We start from the raw sequence: 23,742 nt of genomic DNA, 5'->3' as shown, positions 1-23,742 counted from the left end.
TCTTTGCAGTGGGTGGCAAGGCTGGATGAACAATGAGCCCTGGCCTGGATGGTGTTGTGTGTCATGGGGAGGAGCTGTGGGGAGGAAGGAATTCCTCTGCACTCAGCAGTCAAGTCCCAGACAGGGTCAGGAACAAACCCTGCTGAGTTTGAAGCCAGCAGAGCAAGGGGTGTGAGGGTCAGACTGGGCTGGGAGGAGCCAGCACACAGCACAAATCTTCTGAATCATGATGTCCTCACCAGTGAGAATAGCCCTGGGATGCCATGGGAAGATCATCATATACCTCACTCATCTAAGAAGCCACATAAGTGACAAAGTGGCCTCAGGCCAGTGATTTGTAAAAGGGCTCATCATGCCCCAGAGCCTCTCCAATAGCCAGAAGTAGTCCCTATCTCAGGAATGACTGAACTGGACATTCCCCACCTTTCTGAGACTGCTGGGTGTGTTCCTACCCATGCAGATTTGTCAGTGCCATTAATATATTGGTGCTTGACTCCACCCTGCTGCAAATGCCACAGCCTTAGCTCCACAGAAATGAGGAAAAGTAAAGAAACCAAACACACAAACCAGAACCTCTTCAGGGTTCAGACTTACTAACCCAAGGAACAGTTACCAATGATGGGAAGTTCTGTAAGGAGGTAATAAGAGAGATTAAAACCAGCCCAAATAAAGGCACCAACTACTCTGTGAAAGCATGGGTGAATAGAATGACTTACAAGTGTTTGTCATGGGAAGAGGTGGGCTGGGTCAGAAACAAGCTACCTGCTGCCTTGACTCCAAGACCAGATCAAAAGAGAAATTAAAAGCCCAACAAAGTTGTTCCCTTATCTAACACCTTCCCCAAAGCATCTGTCTCACCTGGGAGTGAGGAGTGCAACCTATGCTAGAGCCCAGTGCTCTGCATGAACCAGCTGAACATGCAATAATTAGCATTTAAGGGGCTCCCTGACTTGTGCTCACTGAAGGTCTTGTGGTTCCAGGTGTTCCCAGCTGTCCCCATGCCCTTACAGACCTGTAGAGGGAAGGATTCCTCTCTGTGTGGGTCCAATCTTGCCACCTCCTTTCATGCGTCTGGTGAGAATCTCTCTGTTCTCCATATCCTGCACCAAAATGAATCCAAAACAGTTATCTGAGCTCAGAGAGACAGACTTCCCAGAGGGACAGACATTGAAATGCATGTCTGAGCTGAACAGGGGCAGTGAATATGCAGGAAGAACTCAAAGGACTCACAGGGACAGGAAAGCTGCAGACAGAAGGCAGGAGGGAACATCAGGGGACTTACAGATACTCTGGAGCCCTGATGTAGCACAGGGCTGAAGAGATCATCCACATAGTGATCCAAGCCTACAGGGGTACTCAAGTCATCTCTAAACCTTGAACCTGGGGGCAGAAAGAAGTCTGGTGACAAGGCAGGTAAGAAACATCCCCCTGCCTCCATTCCCTTTAGTCATCTTTCAGAAGAATCTCCTGACTCCCCCTCTGCCCTGATGGGCTGGGCCCATCTGGCCCTTCCCAGTGTCAGCCACAGCACTGGGCTAAAGCTCACCTGGGTGGACACCAAGAAGTTCTGGAGGCAGACTGGGTGGGGGGAAGGCAGGGGCCTGGATACCCGGAGCAGGAGGGATCCTGTTGAAGAGGAAAATGAGATGAGGAGCAGAGTGCTGAAAGGTGGGTGACAGGGCCACAAGTGGTGGGGCAGGAGGAATAGGTGGCTCACATGTCCAGGTCAGAGGACTGCAGGATGCTCCTGTCCCTTTCTGGAGTGATGGGGTACTCAGTGGGGGCCTGGGAGGAGCTGCTGAAGTTGCTGGTCTCCTCCATCTCTCCAATGAGGTCCAGCACAAAGTCAGAGCCCAGCAGGTCCTGCCATGTGTTTCCAGTGAACATGGAGACAGACCACCCTCGAGTACTCTTGTCACAGCCCCTGGGAGAGGAGAGGTGTCCAGGCAGGCAGGGGAAAGGGAGTGGAAGGAAAACACTACATTCAGTTTTTTCTTGCCTTGTTTATCCTGGCTTAAATCCTTTATAATTAGGGTGTGAATCAACTATTAAGTGCTCATGGTTAGAAAAAAAAACTAGAATAATTTAAGATTTGTCCTATTTATTTTTTTATTTTTTTTCTCTGAAGCTGCCCTCACAGATCACACCAGTAGTTCCTCTGTTCTTAAATATGGTTTATGGTTGAGGTTATGTTAAGGGTGAAGAAGGGAGCACAGGCTGGGATGGACATGAAATGAGTGTTCTACACATGACCATATAAATCCCAGCCTGCAGACCAAACCAGTCTGGACCTTAGGGCTGCTGACAGCCTCTCTCACACCCCCAGACCTTCCCCCATCCTCTGGCAGTACCTTGCACTCAGGATCCAGGCTGCATACTGCTCCCCAGTCATCCAGGACTCCACCTCAGCTGAGAACTTCTCCTCTGGCACAGAGAGCAAAGTCAGCACCCACAGCCTCCCTGGCAGGACCCAAAGCAGCACCCACATTCCATGGGACACAGGCAGAGCCTGGATGGAAAGTCTCACTCACTCCTGAGCAGGACCACAGGAGGACTGAAACTCTCCTTCCATAGGAGAAGGCTCCACATGGACACATTCACATCCAAAATATTTGTTTGATGCCACAGGTTGGCATTTCCAACCTGACAGGTGAAAACTCTTCCAGTGACCCCTTGCTTGGGGATCACTCCACTCACAAGGAGCCAAAGTAGGGATGTTCTGTGTTCAATTCACAGAGCTGCTGGCTGCTCAAGAGGCAGCTTCAGGTAATATTTGAGAAGGGAGAAAGGCAGAAAGTTCCTGTAGCAAAATACTGCTGCATGGGCTGTGCTGTAATGGACAGAAGCCCTGTAAAGAGGCACAGCCTGAACAACCCTCTGTTGAGCAGGGCCCAAACCCAGACAATTTCATCCCTCAGCCTGAGAAGCAGGTCCCACCAGGCCTCTGCAAGTTTTGGATCTAAATTCAGATGCTTTCCCCCATGGTTGTACCAGCAAACAGTGCTCTGATCTGCTTTACTTTGTTGAAGGAATTATTTCCCAAATGCTGATTTCTGCACTAGAAGAGTCCTTAGAGACAAAAAGATAGCAGGAGGGCCAAAAGACTGAGTTACCATTAAAGGTGTGAACATCCAGCACCATCTTGCCTCTCCTCTGGTTTGCTGTCCACTCCAGCTGGGTGGGAGGGTAAGCCCGAGAGGGTGCAGGCTCTGCACACTGAGCTGCCGTCAGCATCTTGCGCTGGCAAACAGCGCTGTAGCCCTCCATGCCATAGTCTGACACAAACCTAGGAGAAGGCAACTGCATGTAGCACTGCTCATCCCTCCTAACCCCTCTGTAAGCCTGACTTGGTCTTTTCTCCTCTTACTTCAGCAGTGGCTTCTCCAGTGCTGGTGAGGGGCCAAAGCAGCTCAGCAGAGTCGCCATCAGGACCCAGCCTCGCTGGCTGTGCTCAGGGTCTGGGTTCCTCCAGGTCTGGGCAACCACCTGGCTGAAGATTTCATTGCGCAGAGCAGCATCACTCAGACCTCTCCCAGCAATGTAGTTGCCCAGCAGGATCTCCTGCCAGCCACTGAGACTCTTGTCACCAATGAACCGCAAAATCTGGAGGCATCCGGGACAAGAAAGAGAGAACTGGAGCTGTAACCCTGTGTCCCAAACTGTGTAAGGAGCTGTAGGCACCAGGATGATTGTGAGCCTGGGTAGCCAACACTCAGATTGGGGTCTGTCCTCAGGTTTTGTGCATCACCAAAGTGCTGGGCAATTTGGGAGGCAATGTTTCTAGAGGTTGGATCCTGACTAAAAGTCTTGGATCAGACTTCAGTCTCTTCTGAGGTGTGACTCAGAATTTGGTCTAGAGCAAAATATTTCCCCTTGGGCAGGGCTCAGACACACAAGTGAATTACCACAGGATATTTGCTACTGAGCCCACTGAGTGTTTAAAAGCCTTTGGTACAGTTAATATTATACCAGGTACTATGGGATGTGGTGTCTCAACACACTCACTGAAGAAATGATTCAGCTTCTTGGCTATGCATATCGACATCTTCAATGCTTTTTTAGTTTGTATTTCTCACCCTTAGGTACAGAATTATTTATTTTATCCTCTACACTTCAATATGTCACAAATCAATTTTTTTTATAAAATTGACAGTTTTGGAAAGAACATTTATGAGTAAACACATCTAAAAACACTTAATGGTACCAAGCATGTCAGAGATTCACTGAGAAAAATGGGATGGTGATTGTTTAGTTCTCATGGAATTCATTGTAGCAAATCCCTACTTCATTAGCAAGGAAGAAAAACTGCCTTTGATCTTTAGAAAAATAAAAGTATTCTGCTTAAACACAATCCTACTCACAAGATTTTGTTGAAGCTTAAGCTTTTCTATAATTGGGATCACAAGGACAAAACAAGAGACTGTTTTTAGGTATTAACTTTCTTAATGGGCTTATTTTAATTCTTTGTAATTCCCAAAAAGATTACCAGATTTACTTAGAAAGTATTTGGAGTTTCATTCTATTTTCAACCATTTTAAAGCAGATATATAAACTAATATATGTTTCACATCCAGAGAGATGAAATAGCACCATCCCCTTCACACAAACACTACAGAGTGAGGGTGTGGCTCCAGGTGTACTTTTCCTGATGACAAAGTCCCTGCCCTTTCCAGCCTTTACACAGCAGTTCAGTGTCCCCTGTTGGGTACTGACACATCTGTGAGCCTGAGGTGCAATCGAGATGTTTGCTATAAATCACATCATGGAAAAGATCTGGGTTAAATGAAACTTTTTCATGACTGATAGATGAGTAAGTGGCTGAGAAGACAGACATCCCTTATCATTGCTACTCAGACTGGAATATTGGGATATTAAAGTTTAACAGTCCTATTCCTATATGTCCTGACAAATTCTGAGGTAATTCACTTTGATCCCAGCAGTCTGTGGCTGGTCTGTGCCTCCCCAAAACCACAGCAAACCTAAGGGGCTGTGTGTGATCTCTGTCAGGCTCCAGGGCCTAGAGGAGCAATTTATTCTGCTTTTCCAGCCCCCAGTGGATTACAAGAAAAGCATCCACCACAAGCAACTTGTTGTATCAAGGCATCAAAACATTGTCTGTGCCCACCTGTTCTTCAGTAAGGTCAGGAATGATTTCTCTTACCAGTTTGTTTATCTCAAGTGCACTCTCCTGGTGTTCAGCATCCAGGTGTGTCAAGGGGTGCTGCAGAGGCTGACCAGGGCCAGGGAAATCTGTCTTCTACAAAGAAACAAAGAAGGATAGAAATATTTGCTCCTGGTGTTGCTAAAACCAATGTCTGCCCACAGGGGAGGCAGTGAAGGGAGATAAAGAGTTCCCACCTGGAAGTGTGATTTGATGAAGGAGGAGAAAGGATAGCTGTTGATGGTGGGAGGGAGGGAAAGGTTATCCTTGACCTTGACTTCTGGGGGCTGTGTCTCAGTTATCTGGTTGGCCTGTGCTTGGTGTCGACCTGCAAGAGAAGGAGATCTGGTGTGGGGGCAGGACACAAACAATTCACACAGCAGCTCCTGGCTGACCTGCACCTCACCCTGCCCGAGCCCCTGAACCAGCCCCCAGCTCCAGGGACACCCAGCAGGCACAGCCTGACCTCCCTGAGATCACAAGGACTCTCTTCAGGAGGGAGATTTTACAGCTCTGATTTTTCAGACTCTTCTCTCCAGGGAACACCTGGAGATTCAAATCTGCTCTGCAGCTTTTACAGGCAGGAAATGCTGAGCCCATACAGATCTGCTGACAACTGCCCAGTCCACAAGGAAATGAGAGGTCTTTGTAATGAGGGATTTATAATGGATAACAGAGAACATCACTAAATGAAGGGATTTCTCAGTGCAGCACAGCTTCTGTGCATTCCTCTCCCTCCAGCTGTGTCCCTGATGCTCTCCCATCCTCCCTGTTTATTTCCCATCAGCTTTCACTTCCAGCAGTTTCACTGTTCCCTGAGCTCCTCTGGCTTACATTGCTCACTAGACCTGCTGATAGTCCCTGGAGGGCTCTGCCATGAAATGTGAAGTATTTGGGAATCCAGCACAATCTGCTCCAATTCACAAAACTCTTCTGCCTGATTGTCTCCCTTACTGTCCCCCACAGGCACTGCTGGCTTTGGGTTTGACACCACACAGAGAGAGAGGGGCAAATCCTGCCTCAACCTATTTGCAGCTTAAATATTCACATTATTATGTGAGCTACAGAGGAAATACAACTGCACATAATGCTCAAGGTCAGAACAACAGCTTGTGAAATTATTGCAGTTAGTGGTGTTTTGGTGATTTGAAAACCAATTGGTGCATCCCTAAATTGATAAATAAACACATGCTCAACTTCTTACATTGTTACATCCATAAGTTATTATATTGTTATATCCTTCAACTGATAAATTGTTATACCTCAAGTTATTACATTGTTCCACAATCAAGTTGTTACCCTTCTATTTTAAATTTTCTTTTGAGGAAGCAATTTTTTATGAAACTTAAAAATATTTCTTTGAAATGGTCAAAACTGTCATTTTCTTCCCCTTCAATTTCCTTAAAGATTTTAGAGTAGGTAAAAGATGGGTTTAAGTTCTTCCACACCAGATACTCATCTCTGTCTGGGTTCATTAAGCAGTTTGCTGTTACATATCTTTGACCAAAGAGTTTTGCACCTTTCCTGCCATCAGTTCTACGAGTCCAGTTCAAAAGAAAAGCTGAAAAATTAACAAAGATACTGATTTTCAAGCTGGTGTTCTGCCCCCTGACCCAAGTTGCTTTTCCTCAGGAAAGAACATCCATGGTACCATTTGCCTTTATCAGAGTTACACTGCAATGATAATGAATCAAATCCAAGCCAGTGACAGGCAGCAGGGAGAACAAACACATACATTGATGTAAACAAGGAAATACTCAGTGAAACAGTGCAGGAAAGAGAAGGAAGGAGGAGGATTTCTCACCTTCAACAAAGTGCAGGAGGTCTGCGAGCTCTGCAGGGATCTCCAGCAGCCCCACATCCTGGAGAGAGAAACAAATCAGGCACTGGCTGCCAGCAGAGGAGCCACATAAAAACCCTGAGCTGAGACAGGGTGAAACTGCCTTGGAAAAGCTGCCAGGACAGGGATGGAGCATCTGAGCCAAAGCAGTGACTTCTGCCTCCACAACATTCAGAACCACTGCAAATAGGGAGGTATTGCATGAACACAGCTGTGTGACATGGGTCAGCAAAGCAGGGAAAGGGGAGCTATTCCTAAATTAAAAATCAACTGCCACAAGGGGAATGACAGGAAAGTTGGTTTTCTTTGACTCATCCCTCATTGCTATCAAGTCTGGCATATTGCACTGCAGAGAGGGCCATTTCCTCTTGCACTTTCCTGACATTTTTCTTTTGATTTTTCAGTATCCAAAAGTGCTACAGCATAAAATAAGACCTGATTCTGATCTTTGATATATGTTGGAGGTTCCTAAGAAAGCTCAGATCTCTACCTCAGTAATCCAGATGAGAATCTGGCCAAAGAGTGTTGATTTTTCACTGTTTTGCACCTTGCACTGCAGGGTAGGAAGCAAATGGGCCAATACAACAGAGTGTGTCAGCATCACTGCATGTAGAGTCAAGCTCAGGGCATTTCAGATAGAACTACTCAGATTAAGTCACAATAAAACCAAGCCAAAGTCAAAAAACCAGAGCTTTTGGGGTTTGTTTTTCTTTTGGTTTCTTGGTTTTTGGAGTTTTTCTAAGATCTGCACAGTAAAGCCTCTTGTCACCAGCACATTATTTTGACATCTCTCTCCACAAAGAGCTTCAAGACAGATTCACAGCATTTTTGATCAGTTTGATTTTGCTCATGAGAATATACTTGACTTCAAGTCTGGCTTTTCAATGGTGTATTGAGGAAGTGAACTGTGAAATTCCACAGTTCTGGATCCACACCTGAGGAAGAGGTGATACAAGAGCACCTTATTCTTCTTCTTGTTGTTGACAGATCTATACAGAATTATGGATAATATCAATTCAGATTCCCTTGATACACACACTTCAGCAAATGTGTGTCCAGTCCAGACACATAAATAATGACATTAGTTAGAAGTGTTGATACAGGCTAAATGTGTTATGAAGCTTTTAATACACCCCTTCCTCTACATCAGCTTCTGTTAATATATTTATGCAGAAGTGCCTCATTCCCACCCCTCACAGTAGAAGATCACCAAAAATAATCTTCCCTCCACCTCTGAAGACCAGGTCCAGTGCTGTGAACAAACACAGTGCTCTGGTTTGGACTGATTTATGATGCCTGGCTGTGCCCAGAGTCTGGGAAACACTAAATAATGAGATATTTCAGTATTAGAAGGCCCTTCATACCTAACCTGCACTCTGTACTAGGTTCCACTCACGTGTGTGCCCCCTCTAGATGTTCTGCTATTCCCCAGCAAACCTGGGCTGAGGAGGCACAAGAGAGGGAGAACACCTGGAGAACCTGATTTTTTTGCTCTCAGACCCTCCCAGACCATTTGACAACTCACCATTCCTTGGCTGGGACTATTCTCTGTGTCACCACAGGCCAGGGAGCTCCTTCTTTGTTTCCTTTCCTCTAACTCCTGCTGTTAGGAGATGAAAAGGGGATGGAGGGTGGGAAAATGTGTATGAAGTCAATTCCAGCTGTTCTGGGGGCAGATGCTGTGGGTGGGCAGGAGATGGTGTTCTGCTCCAGCAGATAAAATGACAGAACAGCTCCAGATCCTTCTTGGGACCCCAACACAGTGTATTGAGAAGGGACTGCCCAGGCAAAGACCTGAGCTCTGCTGAAACACCTCCTGCCCTTCAGGACACAGTTCAACAGCAGGAGCCTCCAGCACCTGGCCAGCATCCTGCCACACCTCCCCTTGCTGAGCATTTGATGTGGCTCAGGACAAAAGCACCCAGCAGCTGCCAGAAACATTCACCCACCTCCTTCAGCATCAAAGCACATGATAACAGCCTGAACACAGAGAGATGAACTCATCCATGGAGAGGAAACCCTTTAGAAAGGTGGGAGGGATAAAAAAAGCTCAAATCCCTCACAGCTCTGCCCTTTCCCATCCATTCTATCGTTCTCCAGCCTCACCACTCACCTGACTCCCAGCTGGAGATGGGGAAGGAGGGTCTGTCTCTGCCTCTCTCCTGCCTGTCAGTGGTGCAGAGCAGTGTGACTACATGGGAGGCTACCAGGGCTGGGCTAAGAAAGACAGTGACAAGTGAAAGTCCAAAGGGCAGGGCTGTGGGGTGGGGGGAAAGGAGGAACTTTGCAGCAGGTGAACTTTGAGACCTTTGTTTGCATGTACAGCAAACAAACACTGAAGGAACAGAAACAGATTCAAAAGAACTGCAGTGTGGTTACCTGGGAGAAAGAAAAGCTGGATCCTGTCCTAGTGGGAAGGGCAAGAAACAGAACAGAAAGTCAGGCTGTGCTGGACATGGCAGGAGAGGAGGCACCTCTGCAGGTTTGTATCAACAATTGTCCTTAACCCTCAGCCATGCCAGCAGCTGCACTGGGTCCTTCCCTTGTAAAGCTGACTGCTATGAGAGGTTTGTTTCTACTCTAATGATGAGTGGTCTGATTTCCTCCTTCTGATTTTATTTTAATAGTTTACATTATACCCATTTGACAGAACCATGGCTCTCTCCTGTACACCAATTTCCATCTTCTCTAAAACCTGCCATCCTGTTCTCACCTCAGCTGATTTCCAAGAGGCCAATGGCTTGAGCAGCCTGAGGCAGCTGAAAGGGATCAGGGGAGGATCATGATGGACTGAAAAAATCTTACATTTCAGTCACCATCAGAATTAGAACAGGGCAACAAAAAAAGCAAGATGAATGACTCCTTACAGCTTGAGCAGAACAGCAGCTCTGAAGACCACAGATGGAACTAGCTCTTGTCTCATGTAGGGCAGCCTGGAGTGATGCCTGGAGTGGCTACCTAGAACAGAGGCTAGATAGAGTTAGAGAATTAAGTAGGTATTTATTAAAGGCCTTCAACAGATACACTTTGGGCAGTGCAAAGCCTCACAGAGGCTATACCCAAGATGGATGATGGCCACGAGTTTTTCAGACAGAAATAAATTTAGTATATTTATATATCAGGGGTTAATTATCCAATTACATCTTCAGGTAATGAAGTCACATTCTCCCAGTTTGCCTCCCCCAATTCATTTTTGTTTATACTTTTTTACAGGCTGTGACTGTGACCTTGGATCTCAGGCCTGGAAGGATTGTTCTGTCTGACTAAACTGTGAAGAGAACCTACTAACACTCTATTTGGAGTTCAGAGTTATACACTAATGCAGTACAGGATCTGAAAAATATAAAAGCTAAAACTTAAGGCATCATTCCCACCCTGGCTCACACAGCCAGACCCATGAATCAGCTGTGTATGCAATACCTGCACCAATTCTGAATGTCATTTAGAGAGAGAAGGAACCTCTGTGGTTTTGTCATTTGACTACATTTGTGTCAGACAGAGGGTGAAGGGCACCTCACTGGGTCATTCCCAACAAACCTTCCAAGGCCATCCCTGCCCTGGCCTCACCCAGTCCCCAGCTCGCTCTGCCTGGGGCAGGAATAGCCCCTCCTGTACACCTTGCTCTGACAGGACTGCTGTTACCTGGCAGCGCTTCCTCCTCCGAACCAAAGGTCTGGAGATTAAAACCATGCTTTTAAATTGCACCAAAGTCTTCTTCAGCCTCCTGTAACGCTTCCTAGAGGGTGAGGAAAGAAAAGAATCATCTAATGAGGGACAATCAGCCACACAAACACACATGGAGCAGGCCAGGAGCCAACATGAGGGGGGGCCTGGACATCTCCAGCTGTGTGTCCCTTGGCAAGGCCAAAGGGCTGTCCCTTGGCTGGCCTTTGACTCCTCACCTTGCCTGGTACCCTCGGAAATGAGCCTGGATGACTGTGACTTTCTCCTGGAGGACACGGAGGCGCCGGCGGTGGAGGAGGCGGCGGAATTTCCTCTGCAGAGTGACAACAGCCCAGCTCTGCCTCTGGAGCCATCGTCTCTCCAGCAGCTGCTTGGCCTTCTCCTTCAGAAACACCTGGGCAAAGGCAGCAGCTGCTGAGCCACGAGGGAAGCAGCAGCTTCTCCCAGAGCTGATCAATAACAAAAACTGCTGGTTTATCCCTTTGGTGCAGGTGCACGTGACAGAGATGGATGGATTTGTGGTGGACAAGGAATCAGGGAGGGATGAAGGTGGCAAAAGTAAAGCCCAGGAATGCTGGGTATACAGAGGACATTCATGTTACAATAGCCTGGAGCTGGAGTCTCCTGTTAATCTGGAGTGCTACAAAAGCCTCCTTAGCACTTGAGACAAGAGGCAAAGGTGAGGGGGGAAGGTGTGCAAGGCCCTCGCTCTTTGGGCAGAGGCTGAGCTCCTCTCCATGCTTTGCCAGCCTGGGAATGGGTGGGTGGGGCTGTGCAATCCAGGTGGGATTCTCTGTAGGCATCACCTTTGTCACTCCAATCTGATAGAGATCCGAGGGGCTCCCCACCACACGAGCCAGCACTGCTGCACAGCCTTCCCTCTGCTCCACGCTGCTGGGCCTGCTCCCAGCCAGGAACCCGTACCTGGCACAGGAGGAGCGGCTGTGACAAAAACCAGGGCTGTACATGGAGCCCTCAGAGGACAAAACATCCAGGGCTGGGGGATCCCAAGCCAGGCCAGCCCTGTACCTGGCCAGGAAGCTCTGGAATGGCAGACGGACCGGGTATCCCTCCTTCCGAATGTGGATGGCCTCCAGGATCCCGGAATGCCGCAGCTGGCTGTTGACATACTCCACATCAAAGACATTTGACAGCTGCAAAGATAAAGCAGAAGAAAAAATGAAAAACAAGAAAGAAAGACAAATTAAAGAAAGGAGACTGAAGGCAGGGAGTTTAGAAAGGGTCTCCTTCTCTTGTCCTGTCCTTAGATTGGATCTTGCCGTGGGCTGTGGGCCATGGAACACAAAGCCCAAGGGATGCTTTGGTGTCCAGCTGACCCTGGCTTCTGCTCCTGCAGCACAGGATAAACCCACATGGCCACTGGGAAGGGTGGGACACAGAACAGGGAAGAAAAATCTCAAGCTATCAAATGAAACAAAGTTTAAATCCCGGCTGTGCAAGGAAAGCTGTTGGAGACAAATGAAGGAACTGAGGGACTCCATAAGGAGCTGAGGGTGCTGCCCTACCTTCCTGGGGTTAGGGGTGATGCACCGGATGAAGAAGGCATGGCTCCTGGAAAACAGAAGGAAGAACCATGGATCACCCTCCTCTCTGTGCTGACTCTGGAAGACTTCACACCCCTGTGTGCCAACAGCATCTCTCACCCTCTCAGCTTGGCTGTGAGGTCCTCCAAAGACTGCTGGAATTTGGACACCAGTGTGGAGGCCTGAGGCCTGAGCCCTTTGCCCCTGCCCCACAACTCCCTTTGCTGACCATAGGCAGCTTTAGCCCTCTGGAAAATGTGAGACACCACCTGCAAAAACAAAGAAATTACCAAAAACTCACTGAATTATGTGGAAAAAAGAATCTCTTCTACCTGGAACTTAAGGGGACCATTTTCCCTTGCTCCTGGCAGTGTCAGGACTGCAGCTGCATCCTGAGGCAGTCTGCGTGTTTTATATAAAGTGCATCAATTGCAGCCAAAGACAATTTGCTCAATTCCCAAGTAAATTCAGTAAAATAAAACTTGTGGCTTCTCCAGGTTCTCCTGACATCTGATCAGCAGCTTTCTGCTTCTCATATAAAGACAATGAGTGGATCACTGATTATCTGCAATAGAGATCTTCCTCCTGACCCACTGCTGTACCTTGAGGCGGCTCTGGGAGAAGATATCCAGCACCTCTGGCCGCAGCTGGTCACGGTTTTTATTGAGAAACTTGTGGACCTGCAGAAGCAAAGTCTGATTTAAAACACCCTTCAGACCACTCAGACAGGCAAACACTCCTGTTACACACACTGGGGACAGGCAGCTGGAGAGGTGGAACAATGGAAAGCCCTGGAGAATTAAGCTGGTTCTTCCTGCTGCCACCAGGATAGATGGTGGCAGAAGACAATGACTTCTGCTTTGAGAAGGGATTGCTCCTTTCCTCCTTCACCCAGCAGGCTTTCACCTCTCTTATTTTTATTTATTTTTATTTTCTTTCTTTTCCCCCAGCAGCAAGAGCTTTCCTGCATTTCCAGGGCTCTGAGGTTGTTGCATCACTCAGGGCAATTCCTATTTTGTTTCTGCCCAGAGGCAGCTTAGTTGGCTCTCTTAATCTCCTCTCTTCTGATAATCTGATGCTCTAGAGGGAAGTGCCATCACAAGGGGAAAGCTTTGATCACTGAGCTGGTCCCTCAGGACACCCACAGCTTGTCCCCAGGATGGGTTATTTGTCCAGCTCCTCTGAGCCCCTGCCAGCTCACCTGGTAGGTGACAGGGCCAGCGTAGTGCTGCACAGTGAACTCTGGCAAAGGCAGCTTAGGCTTGGTGTACCAAGGGCTGTTTCCATGGTGGTAATGACACTTCTGGAGGAAAGTGTGGTCTGTGGCCTGTAAAAGAGATTCCCTGATGCTGACACACACTCAGTAGGCTGAAAAGTCACTGTTAAACTGAAGGTAAAAACATTGTGCAATCATTCTAGAAAACAGCCTCACCTTAACCATCCTTTGAAAAGGATCCCATGAGAGGCTGAGCTCCTCACCTGGGTCAGGGATGTCTGGTCATGCAGGATGCACAGGATGCCGTGGGGCTTTGCAGTAAGGAAATCCAGGCAGGACTCACTGTACATCTTGGAAATAGGAATCCAAGCTAACTGCTCCTGGCTGTATTCCTCCTGCATGTTAAAGGCCAAATCCAGCCATGCAAACAAGGACAAACGGAGAGAATTAACAGAGGGATTTGGGTTGTTTATCAGGAAGTTAGTGTTTTACTGCTGTTAGGAACTTGCCTAGAATTGTCTGGTTTTGTCCTATGAAACTTCTTTTAAAGCCACAAATGATTGTCCTGATTTGAGAGAGGAAGGCTGCTAAGCTGAGTGATAAAGTGAACTATAGAAGGCAACAAGTCTGATAAATACACTTCCATCCCCAGGACATAAGTGGTACAGAAAGTGCTACAAAGAAGCCAAAAGGCTTCAAAAGTATCCTCTGAGGTCTGGGCTCTTTGGCCCTGACCAACTCACTTATAAAATCTGGAAAAGGAAGCAAGCTGACAAAAATCCCTTAATTTACTGTAGAATTAATAAAAGGTATTAAATAGGCAGCTGTTAGGACTAGGATTCCATGGATATTGCTTAAGAGGACCATTCAGTTTCCTGTTCCCTGCTGAGGGATGCTCTGAGGATGCCTCAGCTCAGTCCCTGTGTGCTGCCTTAAGGTGGTGTGAATTCCACTTCACCTCTTCCTGGGCAATGACAGTCTGGCTGAAGAACCACTGGAGGTGCTCATTGGCAAGGTTGATGCAGAGCTGCTCTAAGCTGTTCACCCCCAGATCCTGCAAAGACAAGAAGGGATCATCACTTCTGAGGCCCAGGGAGCTGTGGCTCCCTGTAAATGCTGCACAGGCTGAGCTGAGCTGCTGGTTCTGGCCAGGGTGAATGAACCCCAACAGCTCAAACCATCTTCTGTCTGGTTTGCAAGCTCTCAGCCTGGCTTACTGACCAGGCTGGACAGCCAGAGTGAGACAAGCTGTGAAGGAGCACAATGAAGAGAAGATCTACTCTTGGATGCACAGCCCCACCTCTGTATTCCATTGTTTCCAGCATTCATTGGGACACACAGGCTTTAACAAGAGCCCTAAGGAAAACACTCCAAGGCCTTGGTGAGCCCTCACTGCCTAGGCCATAGCAGACAAACATGAAAAATAACCTCAAAGCCATGGATGTCCACGATGCCCACGGCACAGTCAGACTCCCAGGGAGCCAACCACTCATTGATCCTCAGCAGCAGCCACTGAAAGAGCAGGGAGTACAGAGCCTTGGCAATGGAGTCCCTGAGTGGGAGAGGGGACAAGAACCAGTTACTGCAAAGACAGCACCTCTGGCTGCATCTCACCCACCCAGACATCAGCAGAAGTCACCTGGCATCAATGGCTCCTTCCACAGACAGAGGGGTGAAGATCCGATCATAAGATGTAACCTGGATATGTAAAGAGAGAATTTACTTTTATTATCTCACAAAAACACCTTTTTTCTTTTAATCTACAAGGAAGTCAACCCAGTCAATAAATGGATATTTTTCCCTATTTGGTGAGAATTTACCCAGATATGAAAAGGAAAACTAAACCCAGAATTTTGCTGCCAGAGGTGGGAGTCAGCTGGCCAAATTGATAAACCTGAAGCCACTCATGTCAGAAACAATTCCTCCTAGATCTGAGTTCTGCCATCTTTACAGAGCTGCCTTCAGGGGTTCAGCCCATCCCAACCATTTTATTCCTGGTGTTACCTCCCACATTTTGAACCTTCTAAGCTCAGGGCAGTGGGGCAGGACATTTTGTGCTTCAGGAGGAATGAGAAATCACCAGAAAAGTACTCACAGTGACACGGTGAGTGACAGCACTCTGCAGGGGTTCTGCTGAGACACACAACAGATTGGCCACAATCTGAATCTCAGTGTCACTGGCAATGGCTGCGTGTTCAAAGGATTCTTTCTAAATAAGAAAGTGTTCTTTATTATATATTACTATACATATATTACTGTCTATATTACTGTACATTATAGATAGGAACAATGGATGGGATACAAGGTCCCTCCTGTATTAATATCTTATATTAATATTCTCAACAGCACCTCAGCTGCACAGAGCTGGTCACAGCCTGGGCAGAACACCAGGGTCATTTTGGCTCCTTAAAAAGCCACCCAAGCTCTAATGACCTTTGGTTGCCTCCCATCTTCTGTCCCTGCCTGGACCAGTTTAGAGCACAACACTGAAAGGACAGAAAGGTCTTCAAAGGATGTCATCCTCAGTCAGGAATCATGTCCTCGGCCCCACTATGAGACAACAGCAATATTCAGCACAAATATCCCATTCTCAAGCTGTTGGGGTTACTGTACCTCATAGGAGGTAAAGCAGATGTTCCCCAGCTGCAGAATGGCAGCCAGGACAGCCCAGGTGGAGCTCAGCTGATCATCTGAGAGGTTGATTCCCTCCAGAGCTTGCACCAAGACCAGAAAATCCTGACTGTCCTCCTTTCCCAGGACATCACATGCTCTGCCCTGAGAGAAAAGGGACAGATAATCGTGATCAGCCCCTTTAGCCTCGGGCAGGGGTTAACCCACCACTGCAGGGAAGCAGTTCAATGTTTTAAGGACTGGAGGAATCTGAAGAGATAAAAGACACCTCTAGTGGAAATTCAGCATTTGTGGTGAGGGGCCAGTGTCTTTACCCCCAGGAATTTTGTGATTAAGATCTCTCTTACCCACACATACCAAGTTCCTGCTGGAATTCCAGTACAAGCTGCCCAGGATCCCCCTGTCCGGGCAGAGCTTGAGAAGCAGTGTCTGAGTCTGCTCCAGGTAAATGATGGCAGAGCTGCTGCCCCAGTTGGTACCAGTTGGGGTTCTGTGCCCCCAGGAGCCCCCCAGGGATACAGCCTGTCTCACCTTGGCCACAAAGCTTCACCACAACACTGCTCATCACTCCTCTCACCCCTCTGCTGCTTCTTTTCTCTACAAGAGGACATTCCCAGCAGCTGCCTGTGACCCTAATGGTCACAGAAATCCTGGGTCAGGGGTTCTGCAGAACCAGTTTGTGTTCGAGGGCATTCTTTGACCATAACTCCCAGCTCTCAGCAGATTTTGGTGAGACAGGGATGAGGTCCAGGCAGCCCTTGGGCTTCTTCTTGCCAAAATCGATTTTGTCAGTCTCTGCTAACTCTTTCGTGCATAATTTGATCTTTTTCCCTTTTCTGCTCCGCAGCAGGCTGGGATATTCCTGTTAATTATCACCTCGATGACTTTGCTTTACGATGCTTTGCCAGCCGGGAGCCATCAATCACCCATTAAGGGCTGGGCCCTTAATTGCCCTCCATCCTTGAGTCATTAATGGCTCTTGTCCATTGCCTGAAGCTGAGCTGATAGCAATCACTGCCGAGGATTCCTCCTGACCGCAGCTTCTGCCAAGAATTTGAATTTCCCACCTGGGAAAGCTGACTCACACTGATATAGGAAAAATCTCTTGCAATTGTTGTGACCTTCTTGATTATGGAAAACAATCTTTAAAAACTCAAACAAAACCTACACTCACCAAAAAAAAAAAAAAAAAAAAAAAAAAAAAAAAAAAAAAAAAAAAGTGTTCCAAGATTGTGACTTGATGTAAGTCTGACAAGCAAATTTAAATTTAATTTAAATAATTGCAATCAGCAGTATATTTCAGTGATTTAAAATCTGCACCCATTGACTCAGTCAATAAAGCAAGCGTTTTGCAGAAGATAGAAAGAAATCCTCCCTGCTTTTTGCAGTGAATTGCAAATGCAAGGAAAGACAATGGGAAAAGGGGTTTTACACCACACGATGGAGCCATGAGTCTACACAACGACTCTCGGTAAAATCCGTCCTTCCAGAATAGACGGGCACTGAAAGGTGAGAAAATGATCACAAAAGAGACAAAGATGATGATTCTTAGATCAGGTATGAGAAGGAGCCGAGTATGAGAAGGAGCAGAGCTGACTTTAGCATAGTCCTGAGAGTCCTTTGCAGGGGAGAAAAGTGATTTGGTGCCTCTCTAAGCAAACAGAAGGGATGCCTGGGCCATTTCTCTCTGCCAGCTACTGCAGAGCACCCTCAGCTCACTCACCTGGTTCAGGTAAAAGTAGGACTCTGCCTCCTGCAAATACATCTCCTCTTTCTGCTCCATGGGCAGCCCTGCCAGCAGCTCGTAAAACACGTGGTAGTTCCTCTCACCGTGGGCCTGGTGGGACATTCAAGGAGTTGATCCATATCCAGCTCCAAACCCCTCCAGAACACACTCACAGAGCAGGACACAGGTTCTGGGGTCAGCAGGACAAAGTCAGAACCACTTCATTTGAAAAGTTTCCATTTTCCACTGACACCTTAAGAACATCCATCTGTGAGAAGGCCTTTTCACACAGCTCTAATATTTGACCATTTCCACACTCCAGAGCTAAGAAAAACTAATTGAGGGAAGATTCAGCTGTCAGTAATCCCTAATAAGTGGTTTAATTCAACCTGTTTGAGACAGAGAAACCTCCTATTTTATTCAAATAAAAGAAGTGATCACCCTGTACTACATGGAGGGGACATAGTTCTTGCTAATAGAAGAAATGGAAAGTAATTTTCATACAGATTCCCACCCCTGACACCTAACAGTAAGTTTAAGATGAAATGTTAATAAGGGAGAGAGGGGGCCACTGGTCCTCACCTGAAACACCACACGAGATTTCTCCAGCAGGTACTGGGAGATGGATGTTCCCACCACGATGCCACTGAGAATAAGACAACAGATCCCGTCAGAAGCTGGGGACTGCTTTTCTGCAGACTTGTGTCTCTGCAGGTAAGAATGATCTTTGGGATATAATCTGCATGACTTTTCAAAATATTTTGACAAAACTGTGGGACTTTCAGGGAAACCAAGCATCCATGGAATAAGAAGGAAAGTCTTAATGTGGGTAGGAAAAAAGGTGAATTCTTTTAACAGTCTGAAACCACCATCAGAGTTCCACAAAGTGTCTGTACCTGACCTGTGAGTGCAGCTGTGGGTTTGGTAAGTGACCTAGAAGAGGAGATGAACAGCAGTGGGTCAAAGCTTTCTGCTTGTATGGAATTATCTGGGGTAGTGAGGATGAAGGTCAGTTGTGAATAAATGCAGACAGACCTTACAGTGCAGAGTGAGCAAGAAAATGGCACGTGAAACCCACTGTAGATAAATGTGAAGTGATGGGTACAGACCCAGCTTCACATATAAACAGGCTCAAATTTAAACATTGCTCCTTGGGACTGAGACCTGAGGGTTTTGATAGACTGTTCCATGAAAGAATCAGCTCAGTGCTTGGCAAAGGTCAGAAAAAAACCCCCAAACAAACCAATCAAACCCAGAAGTCAGAAAGAAGGCAGGCTCAAAACAGAAAGGTGGTTTTCACAGGACTTGTTAGACCTGTGGAACACTTGTTAAAGGCTGTTGCAGAGGTATCAAGTTTGCATGAATCCAAGAAGAGACTGGAAAACCTCAGGAGACTGAGGAAAACTGAGCTGCTGCAAATGTTAAAGAGCTGGAGGGGTGTTAGGGAAAAGCAGAGTGTGTATTTGGGCTGTTCTTGCATCAGGCAGTGCTTGAGGTCAGTGCTGAGGACACAGCAGGGTATCAGATGGGTCCTTGGTATAAACCAGTTCAGCCATTCTTATGTTCTTCATTTAACACTCATCTTGAGAACTGCTCTTTTTCAGAGGAAACACAAGAAAAAACAAAGCAGGGGTGTAAACTCTCCCTCTTCCTACCCTGATGACAACAAGAGTGAAGGGGAGGGGGGGTTATTGTGTGAACTCTCAGCACTGGTCTCACCCAAACACCCCTTGGCAGCTGCAGGGGCCCGAGGAGATTCTTGAACTCACTGTCGCAGGTGGATGTTCAGCAGCTTTCCAAAACGGCTGGAGTTGTCATTGAGGACGGTTCTTGCATTCCCAAAACTCTCCAGGATGGGTAGGACATTGCAGGGCTGTAAAGAAAAGAGGGAGGGAACACTTCAGTAGCAATCACAGGTTTTTAAACCCAAAAGGGGTTTAGGTACCTGTCAGTTTGAAAAGATAAAACAAAAATGTGACTTCACTGATGTAATTCTCACATGGGTAAAAGATATCTTTTTAAACGTGTCCTGGTGTCATTCTCTCTAGCAAGTGGTGAGTTGCTCTGTGAGCTCTTTACCCTTGCTGCTGTAATCTTTCACTTTACTTCTGCTCTGTGTTTGTTCAGATTCACCTCCCAGACTCTGCCAAAAGCTCTCCATGGCAGCTGCCAGCTCGCTGTTCAAACAGATACAGCAGTTTTCACATCTCCCAGGTATTAAAATACAGAACTACAAATACACCAGCTGTCCTCGAGTTTTTTGGGGCACAAACCCTCCAAGTCCAGCCACAGAAATAACATCAGCAGCATGGCCTCCCTCCTGTCCTTGGCTTCTTTTCCCTGCCCAACCCTCACAGCCTCCAGCCAAGCTCACTTGCCTGTTACCTGTCTGATCCTGTGGCTGTCAGATCCCTGGTACAGCATGGTCAGGTATTGCACAATGGCTTTGGCAGCTTCTGTTTTCCCTGATCCACTGTGCCCACTGCAGGAGCAAGAGGTGGAGAAGTTGGCATCAAAACAGAGATACCTGATCTGGGCACATCAGAGGCCCTGCTACAGCAAATCAGAGGGGTTGTGCTGATTTACAGCTGAAAATCTGTCACCCATTGCTTGAAACATTGAGATAACCTGACAAAATGGGCCCAAATAGGATTCCACTGGGGAATATCAGACTCCTTCTCTCCCAATCTTCTGAAGTGAAATGAAATTCAAACTGTTTTTGCACAGAGTGAAATAAAAATCCACCTTATTCAGCTTCTCCACAGCAGCCCTCACGTAAGAGCCAGAAGGATCAACTTACAGGCAGTGAAATACAAAAGTGGAACTTTTACATAAAGAAATTAAAGGGCCTCCAACAAAGGCCTTCAGTTCCTACCTGATGATGACACACTGCTCCTGCTCTGATGACTGGGACAGTGTGTAGGCCATCTGTGCTATGGCAAAGATGTGTCTGGATGGACAGAAAGAAACCCTTGTTAGCTGACCCCACATTTCCACCTCACAGAAAGATTCCTCATCAGGGATCTACATTAAAGATGGACCAATGTCTTGATCAAAGAAACTTGACTTAAATATCACAGAATGGTTTGGGTTGGAGGGACCTTACAGATTATCTCATTCCTCTGCCATGGAGGGACAACTTCCACTAGACCTGATTTTCCCAAGCCCTGTCCAGCCTGGCCTTGGACACTTCCAGGGATGAATTTTAGCTCTGTAGAATTAGAGACCCAAGCAACTACAGCTTTGCCAAATGGGCTGTTCAATCCCTGTGACATTCATCCTTCTCTACCAGAGAAGTGGAGGAAAATAAAATACTTTCTGGAGCACAAACAGAACAGGGTTCAGAAAGTTATTTGAGAAAGAAAAACATACGGGGCATTTTTTGAGAGAGTCCCTTGCTGGTACTCTGTAGCCACATCTTCAGAGTAGATACTGAGGTCTTTGAAAGGATTCACAGAAATCAAAATTTGCCCAATGTAAGTCTAAGACAAAAAAAAAAGAAAAGAGGGAAAATCTGGTGGCTTCTTAGAATTTTCTGGATGAGGGAGGCAGCTGAATGCATATATTAATACAAATATACAAATCCCCTTTAAAGGAATATTATTTATTCTGATTATACTGCTGATTTATCAAAGACACAGCTTTTCAGTGGTCACTTTCTAATCTCTGTCATCAATAATTTGGGATAAGTGAGCACTCACTGGTCTGTGGTCATCTGCTCTATCTATTCTCCAAGCTCCACGTGAAATTACAGGTACAGGTTTGAACACTTGAGCCAGTAAATGGAAAAGAGAACAATTAACCATCCACAACCAGATCTGGACTGCAACGTTGTGAAATGTTTGCAGAAACTCTGAGGTTTCTTCTCAAGATCCACAATTGTTAACTCAGAACTTCTCTGCTAAAATAGGAGATTCCCACTAGGAGCAGCTGAGGCTAAAAAGGAGCCCAAGTATGCTCACAGGTATTGGCAACAAATACCAAAATTACAGAGAAACTCTGGAACTTTCAGATTCCAGCCCAAATAGTTCATGCTACCTGATTTCTGAACAAAAGCTGTGTGAGAATACTTTTTATCACTGTTCCCAGTAATGAGTGAGGTACTTGGTGCATTATTAAAGCTTGATGGCATAATATAAATTATTTTCTCTTAAAGCTCATTGTTCAGAGTGAATAAGCAGTGAAGAAAACCAAGCCAAGCATCACTATCCATACATAAATGAGATTGCGATGGAACCTCTTCTTCAGGCACAGCAGGATTGAGCTCTCACAGACATCCCTACAAAGAGAGGAAAGGATTTGTCAGTCATAAGCTTCACTTGCATGTGTTAATATTAAATATTAACCTTTCTGCCCTCCCAAGGATCACAAAATATTCTGAGTTGGAAGGGACCCACAAGGATCATGGAGTCCAACTCTTAAGTGAATGTCCTGAACGGGGGTCAAAGATTTTGTGTGGAGCTGAGACTGAAACTCTTCACTGCCTTCATGTGGTTACAACATCTCCAGGATTAAAACACATCAGAGAATGGAGCATTCAAAGCTCAGAACTTCCTCTGTGTGATCACAGCTCCTTGCACAGCCTTTACAGGTGTTTATCTCAGCAGGATGGCAGGAGGGGAGGATGTGTGAGGGGCAGTGTCAGGGGCTTCTCTTTCAACAGCAGCAGTGAACCAAGGGTTAAACAGCTCTTAAAGATGAATTTTTCACAGCTGAAGGCAACAGGAGTCACTAAACTACAGATGTCAATGTCAGTAGGCAAAGAACATAGAAATGTGCTTCTCATCCTGCAAGCTGTCCTTTCTCACCACTCACTTCATACAATAAGAAAGACATTGTTAAATTCCCAATTCTGTCCTTCTGCTACATCACAGAAGTCACATCAGCCTCTAAACCTAATTTCCCCTATCCATTAAGTATTTTGTGGTTTTTTTAGAACCATTTCAGGACTGGGAACCATTTAACAGGAGGAACAGAGTTCCAGGGATGCAGCTGTACAGAATTCTGTTAACCAGGCTGAGCTGCTGGCTCTGGGTGTGACTGCAGAGGTTCAATGTGCCCTCTCTGTGCAGCAGAGCCTGGGGACATGCTCTACATAACAGCCAGGAGCTCCCTCTGCACCTCTGCTCCTCCCCAGTGCTTCAGTGTAGGTCCAGAACTTAAATACTAAAATTCAGCCTTTCACTCAGCTTTTCAGCAGAGCATCAGTTACTCAGCTATGATATGCATCCAATCAATTCTGCTTTCTCCCACAGAGGAAAAATTTTATTTTCTCCTATCTAGCTAATGATCTGTAATGTGTTTTCTATTGCTGAGCCACCTTTGCAGGGTAACAGGCAAGCCCCTGTGACCTGAATGAGCTGCAGACACTGAGGACACCTACTCCAGTCTGGTTAGATCTTCAATCTCCTCAATTTCTGCACAGTGTTCTTCACACATGTACACCTGAAATGCACAGATACATGGCTGAAAATCAGGGGAAGTTCAGCTCCATTCCAGTACTGGGGACAACACCTGTACCTGTTCCTGCATGAACTCCATCTCCAGCATGTTGTCAGCAACATCTTCTGCCTCCCACTGGTCCCTGCAGACCCTCACACGGCTGCTGGTCAGCTGGGGCTCCTTGGAGATGGCCCATTTGCTCAGGTTCTCGATGGTTGGCTGTGGCAGCAGCTCAGAGTTCAGCCACGCTGCAGGGTCACATCCCTGCTGCTGGGACCAGTGCACAGCAGGAGTGACCACGGATCCTGCAGTCTGGAGGTCACCTGAACCCTCCTTGGTATCCACCTCACTGCAATAATCTGATGTATGAAGTGGCTCCTCCTCTCGACATGGGAGGAAGCCCTGCTCACTCTTTTGGTGGCTTGGATCCATCAGAGATCTGGGAAGGTCACATTTGAATCTGTGACTCTGTTGCACAGGAGTGACAGATCTTCTCTC

The 23,742-nt window shown here is 46.7% G+C and overlaps 1 protein-coding gene across 1 annotated transcript in view; it reads right to left on the bottom strand.

Moving 5' to 3' along the window:
- Nucleotides 1–23,676, bottom strand: part of MYO15B (myosin XVB) — a 39,185-nt gene extending 15,509 nt beyond the window's left edge. Inside the window, exons 1-33 of the mRNA XM_033518798.1 lie at nt 23,323–23,676; nt 23,186–23,247; nt 22,018–22,081; nt 21,175–21,284; nt 20,678–20,752; nt 20,188–20,284; nt 19,572–19,675; nt 18,385–18,448; nt 16,059–16,220; nt 15,541–15,654; nt 15,085–15,143; nt 14,839–14,997; nt 14,404–14,653; nt 13,709–13,840; nt 13,431–13,556; nt 12,832–12,909; nt 12,350–12,498; nt 11,652–12,257; nt 11,492–11,579; nt 10,904–11,271; nt 10,535–10,737; nt 9,115–9,167; nt 8,527–8,604; nt 6,966–7,023; nt 5,359–5,489; nt 5,162–5,257; nt 3,368–3,603; nt 3,114–3,286; nt 2,352–2,424; nt 1,718–1,924; nt 1,547–1,626; nt 1,283–1,380; nt 1,013–1,100 (exon numbers count right to left, since the gene is read on the bottom strand). Of these exons, the coding sequence (XP_033374689.1) occupies nt 1,013–1,100; nt 1,283–1,380; nt 1,547–1,626; nt 1,718–1,924; nt 2,352–2,424; nt 3,114–3,286; nt 3,368–3,603; nt 5,162–5,257; nt 5,359–5,489; nt 6,966–7,023; nt 8,527–8,604; nt 9,115–9,167; nt 10,535–10,737; nt 10,904–11,271; nt 11,492–11,579; nt 11,652–12,257; nt 12,350–12,498; nt 12,832–12,909; nt 13,431–13,556; nt 13,709–13,840; nt 14,404–14,653; nt 14,839–14,997; nt 15,085–15,143; nt 15,541–15,654; nt 16,059–16,220; nt 18,385–18,448; nt 19,572–19,675; nt 20,188–20,284; nt 20,678–20,752; nt 21,175–21,284; nt 22,018–22,081; nt 23,186–23,247; nt 23,323–23,676 (4,795 nt within the window). The remainder of the gene's footprint in view (nt 1–1,012; nt 1,101–1,282; nt 1,381–1,546; nt 1,627–1,717; nt 1,925–2,351; nt 2,425–3,113; nt 3,287–3,367; nt 3,604–5,161; nt 5,258–5,358; nt 5,490–6,965; nt 7,024–8,526; nt 8,605–9,114; nt 9,168–10,534; nt 10,738–10,903; nt 11,272–11,491; nt 11,580–11,651; nt 12,258–12,349; nt 12,499–12,831; nt 12,910–13,430; nt 13,557–13,708; nt 13,841–14,403; nt 14,654–14,838; nt 14,998–15,084; nt 15,144–15,540; nt 15,655–16,058; nt 16,221–18,384; nt 18,449–19,571; nt 19,676–20,187; nt 20,285–20,677; nt 20,753–21,174; nt 21,285–22,017; nt 22,082–23,185; nt 23,248–23,322) is intronic.
- Between the last annotated feature and the right edge of the window lie 66 nt (nt 23,677–23,742).

This window comes from Parus major, chromosome 18 (genome assembly GCF_001522545.3).
Source record: "Parus major isolate Abel chromosome 18, Parus_major1.1, whole genome shotgun sequence".
Taxonomy (NCBI): domain Eukaryota; kingdom Metazoa; phylum Chordata; class Aves; order Passeriformes; family Paridae; genus Parus; species Parus major.
Note: the sequence above shows the minus strand (reverse complement) of the source record. Positions and strands in the feature narration are given on the sequence as shown.